General features: G+C 42.7%; 1 protein-coding gene across 1 annotated transcript; it reads right to left on the bottom strand.

Moving 5' to 3' along the window:
• Positions 1-333: 333 nt before the first annotated feature.
• On the bottom strand, positions 334-900 carry LOC145588838 (uncharacterized). Its single transcript, XM_081645435.1, has one exon. The coding sequence runs from the start codon at positions 898-900 to the stop codon at positions 334-336; it is 567 nt and encodes a 188-aa protein (XP_081501561.1).
• Between the last annotated feature and the right edge of the window lie 4,746 nt (positions 901-5,646).

The following is a 5,646-nucleotide window of genomic DNA, read 5'->3' on the forward strand; positions in this document are numbered from 1 at the left end:
CAACAACGAGTTTGTGGAAAACAAGATCCGGGCTGATGCATGACATCTCTTCCACTTCAAAGGCAAAGATGTCCTTGAATTCTTTCAGCAGGAGGTGCAAGTCTACACCCAAATTTGCAAAAGCAACCATCCCCACCTTAACAGTACGCTCTGGACGGCTGCCTTCTAGAGGTATATCAATGTGCTCACCAGCCGACTGGGGACGGAGGTTGTCTGACCGTTCCCCGGTCAGTGATTGCTATTGCTTTTCTTTTTTGACCGCCACCAGCTGATCAGTCTTTCTTTCCTTTGCGGTTAGTGGGGACGGATTGGGATCCTTGACATCGTCAAGGTCTATTGGCTCACCCTGGCGGCTGCGGCCACAGTGGGTTTGACGTCTGAGAGATAGCATTCTCTGGCCTTCTTCTGGTCCCCTCTCAGGGAGCCAACAAAACCATCACCCCTTTCATATTTCAGCAGCATGAAAGAGGGTATGATGACTGCCTTGGATTCGTTCGAGGTGGGATGGCCTAAAATGAGATTATAGGCGGACAACTCCTCGACGACCAAGAACTTGACAACCATGTGGCATCCTTTCCCTTTCTCTCCCATCCGGATGGGTAGATCAATTCTCCCCACCGGATACACCATGCCACCTCCAAATCCAATCAATGGATTGGTGACCGGATGCATGCTGTCAGGCTTGTACTTGAGCTTCTGCAAGCACTTGTAGCTGATGATGTCAGAGGAGCTGCCTGTGTCTATGAGGATCCGGCTTACCAGCTGGTTAGCGACCTTGCACTCAATGACAACAAGATCATCATGTGGCCGGCGGACTGCTCCCCTATCCTTCTCAGTGATGGTAACCTCTGGGTAAGGGGTATCAGACGCTTGTCCCTCATCAACAGCGTTCACGTCCATCTGTCTCATATGGTTCTTGGTGCCCTGAATAGTCGGGCCACCTCCTGCAAATCCGCCTGCTATGGTGTAGATCGACTCTTTGTCAGTGTCCGAACTACTAGCAAGCTGGGGAGTCTATTTGGACTACTGCCCTTGATTCGTTTTGGAAGTCACTTTGGACTTCACATATGTTTTCAGCATTCCTTTGTCGGCCAGACGGTCAAGCATCCGTTTGAGGCTGTAACAGTCGTTAATGTCATGGCCGACATCCTCATGGTAGTGGAAGAGTTTGTTTTTGTTCCGACTCTCAGCAAAACCTTTCATGGGATTCGACTTCTCTAAGGTCAGTCGATCCTTTATCTCCATGAGGATGGAGTGACTGTCTTTATTAAACTCATACCTCAGAAAGTACGACTTAAACTCTTTATTCTTCTTGTAGGATGTTTGGTCAGAGTTATTGACCGCCCATACCTCTTTTCTCTTTTTGCTCTCTTCAGACTTCTGAGCCGACTGAGCAGACCGACTCTCTTTATGCTTGTCGGACTTTTTAGGGTCCGACTGCTTATTGGAGGAGCAGAGCTCGGTCGCCTGTATGTAGCCTTCCGCCTCCATCAGGGCTCCTTGGAGGGTAAATTTTTTTTTTTGGATAAGATTAAACTTAAAAGTCGACCCATCTTTCAGACCTTTGAAAAAGTCTATGTAAGCTACCTCGTCAGAGAACCCCTGAATTTGGATTCTCACTAGATTGAGTCGCCTGACATAGGAGCACAATCCTTCTCTATCTCACTTGTGCACATTGCTCATATCGAAGGGATATTCATAGGGAAGTTCGAAGCAAGCGTCTTGAAGCTGTTTATGCACCCAGCTGGCAGGTTTCCGAACCACTGTTGGGCTATACCCTTCAGAGTTGCTAGGAAGCAGTGACACCAGGCGACATCATCCAACCCCTGTAGATACATGAGGTGGGTATATGCCAAAAGGTGGTCTTCTAGGTTGGTGGTACCATCATAGGTACCCACCAACACAAATTTAACCTTGGCCGACTGTGCCGCCTCGATTATCTCCTTGGAGAACGCAGAGGGCTGCTCTCCCAAGTTTTGACGCCGGAGCTGCCAGTCCATTGGTTGGACTTGGTATGCCGCCTGCCCTCCGAAGAAAGCAGGCTGAATGTAAGGCAAAGCAGGTGGCCTGTATGACAGCTGGGCCACGTACTAAGCCGAATTGATGATATGGGGACCTGTGTGGATGGAAGGACCGCCTAAAGGGGTTCCATGAACTGATTGTGAATACCTCGTAGAGGTATTCTTGAAGCTGTCTGGGTAATTCAACGTAGAGGCCGACTCGGATAGCTGTTGGTTTTTCTTTTGCTCGATGTAATGTCGAGCATCAGAGAAAGTCTTTTTGCTGGCGTCCGACTGCACATGTCGGATGGCCTTTCTTTTTGCCGCTTCTGGGAAATAGAGTTTTGAGAGATCAATCAGGGGCCGAGCCTTCTCCTTCGTAGCAGGATGGGGGGTAGGCTGTCGGTCCGTGACTGACTTTGCTTTCTCAGCCTGAGCTGATTTTTTGGCCGACTGTTCCTTTCTAAGAGTAGCCGTCCTCTTTGTGATAAAATCCTTAATCTCACCCTTGAAACTACTTATGAATTTCATGAGTTCATCTCGAGTGACTTGGGCTGATCCTGCCACCTGAGTCTAATTAGACGGATGTCCAGGGGGCTTGCTTGTACTCGCCTGGTTTGCGTTTCGCTCCAGCTTGTCCTTGTGGCGGACGCGCTTAGAGGTGAATAACCCATCAGCGGCGACATAAGTTCAGATTTCGTAGTCATCACCAGAGTCATGGTCTATAAAGACCTCTCCATCAACCGGAGGCCGGTTGGTTTCTGGAGGTGATACAGGTTCTTGTGAAACCATCTTTAAGGTACTCTCCCCACAGACGGCGCCAAATGTTTTGGGTGTTTTTGTGTCCCTCGGGAGAGTTACAACTCGAAGACTGGATCCAACAAAGCCACCTGTACCTGCAAAACAATGGAGCTCAGGATGTTCGGAGGTCCGCCTCTGTAAGTTAAGTTAGTACGGATTCGAAGTAAAACGTACGGAAAGTAAATATCTTCTCGGATTTCGAGATCAGGTGTTCTCTGTTTTCGAGAGGAATAAATGATGCAATGATTAAGACGTGCCCCAATAAATGGGGGGCTAAATCCGTTTTCAAACCAACCCGGTTCAACCCAAATTGATTATGACCCGAACCGACTAGAACCCGACCCGATAAGGACCTGATCCGAATAGAAACTGCAATTAAAAAAACCAAACCAAACTGTCCCGATAATTTTCAAAACCGACCCAAATCGACCCGCTAATTATTTCAACCCGTTATAAACCGACCCGTTATAACACGTAACCCGACGGACTGGTTGCGACGGACCCGAAAATCCTTCGAAAAAATCGAAATTTTCGACGGATTTATTTTTCGTCGGATATTTTTGACGAACTCAAAAATTCCGTCGAAAATCCGTCGGAAATTTTGACGGATTATCATTCCGTTGGAAAATATGTTCTTCCGACGGATTTTTCCGTCGGAAATTTACATTTTTGACGGAATTTATATCCGTCTGAATTTTCCGACGGAATTTCCTTCGGAATCTAATTAAAAAAAAAAAGAAAAAACAAACAAACCCTAAACAACCAACCCCCCCCCCCCTTCATTTCGACTTTCCGCCACTTCTTTCCCCTTTCTCCAACACTTTCTCTCTCCTCTCCTCTCCTCTCTTCTTAGGGATGGCAAGAGGTCGGGTCAAATGGGAGACCCGCCTCTTCCCTGCCCCAATGGGGCGGGTATGGAGGGAGGTTTGGTGGGTGACGGGGCGGGGATGGGTATAAAAATTATACCCGCCACGGGTGGTGGGGCGGGTATGGATGTTATAGGAGACCCGCTCCAAATAATATTCCAAACTATTATTTTCCATTCATTATGCTTCATAATCCAATCACCAATAACATCCAAAACATAATTTCCATTCCAAACCTAACATGATACTACTTGTAATTAATCAAACACATTTAGCATGCTACTACATCAACATAATTATGCTAAGTACGCGAACGTACCTTGAATACGATCTTAAAATCGCCACGACTAATAAAAATCGTTCACTTCAAAGTCTCCTACAATTTAAAATCATTGAAGAGTATTAAGATCCTCTCTACACAAATTTCCAGCAATATATACTATTATAAAACCCCTCATAATTTAATTAAAATAAGCTGAAATTATATTTAAAACATCATACTTTAACCCCAATTAATGGGTAATTAAAATTCCTTAAAGAAACTTGATTTTTAACATACTACCAAAATTCCAGCATTATAATTATATGAAACTTGCTGTAATTAAGCCTTAAAACACTTAAATTAAAGGTTTAAATCATCCTAAATCATATCCTTTCAATAATCAATAATTTATGAATCTAGGGTTTCAAAATTAGGGCTTTTTAAATAGAATTAAAATCTGAAAATTAAATTACATACTACGTATAATCAAACATCATAATATTAATCACAAAACCCATAATTAAAATTAGATCTAAGGTTTAACAAAAATTAAAAACAAAACAAAAATAATTTTTTTTCGGAAAAAGAAGGCAGCCGACAGCCACCAAGCTGCTGGCGGCTGGCGGCCACCGCTGTTGGTGGTGGTCGGCCGGTGGTGAGGGGAAGCCGGAAAAAGGGAAGGGGAAAAAGAGAGAAAGAAAAAGAAAAGAAAATAAAGGAGAAGGGAGAGAAACTGTACCTTTGGTTTTCTCCACTCTTGGCAAAGTTTGATTTGCCTCAAGTGTTGAATATTTATACCCTTTTTCTCTAGAATCACTTCTTACCTAAACTTTCCTTCTTTACTCTTTCCTAATCCCTTTCCTAATAAAACTTTACTAAAATAAAACTTTCCTAAAATAAACCCCAACTTTAATAAATTAATCAATTAAATAAACTTTCCTTTTATAAAATATTTCTAAACTTATTAAAATGAATAATTAAAATACTTTATATAAAACATTTCAATTAATTTAAATACTTCTCAAACACTTATTTTAAATAAATTACGTATAAAAATACCGGGTATTACAATTGTGGTTTTGGGTTGGGGGTTGGGGCTTGTGGTTTTGGGTTGGTGGTTGGGGCTGGTGGTTTTAGGGTGGGGGCTGGTGGTTAGGGTGGGGGTGCATTTTTTTTTTTTTTAATAGAATTTTTTGACGGAATTTCCCCAGGCCGTAATATGTCGTCCGACAGAAAAATTCCGTCGAAAAACTGTTTCCGACGGAAGATGGAAAAGGTCATTTTTCTGACAACACCTTTTGCGACAGCCGCTTCCGACGAAATTCCGTCGGAAACGGGTTTTCCGACGGAATTTTTCCGTCGTTATTCAGTTGTTTTCTAGTAGTTTCAACTTTTGATCAAAGAGATTTCCAATCATTTTCTTATTTTCAATCATATTGAAGATAAGAGATTTTATTGGACTTCTATACTTGTCTTTTAGAGAATTGGCACCTCCTATCTCATTCTAACCTTCGAAAAACTTTTCAAAATGATAATGGTGTTGACATTTTACTCAAACATTTTGAATAAAACCAACTTAGACATGTTACATGGGTTTCTAAAACTTGTCTTTTAGAACCATCTTAGCAAAATTGGAATATAGGTTTATGGATTATCTTTTAAACTTTTGAGAACTTTTCTCAACTTTAATTTCAATCGAGGAGATTATATATAATAA

The sequence above is a fragment of the Chenopodium album genome, chromosome 17 (assembly GCF_948465745.1).
Source record: "Chenopodium album chromosome 17, dcCheAlbu1.1, whole genome shotgun sequence".
Taxonomy (NCBI): Eukaryota; Viridiplantae; Streptophyta; class Magnoliopsida; order Caryophyllales; family Amaranthaceae; genus Chenopodium; species Chenopodium album.

Excerpts from the sequence above, each read along its gene's own strand:
- LOC145588838 (XM_081645435.1), bottom strand. The coding sequence starts at position 900 with ATGGACGTGAACGCTGTTGATGAGGGACAAGCGTCTGATACCCCTTAC.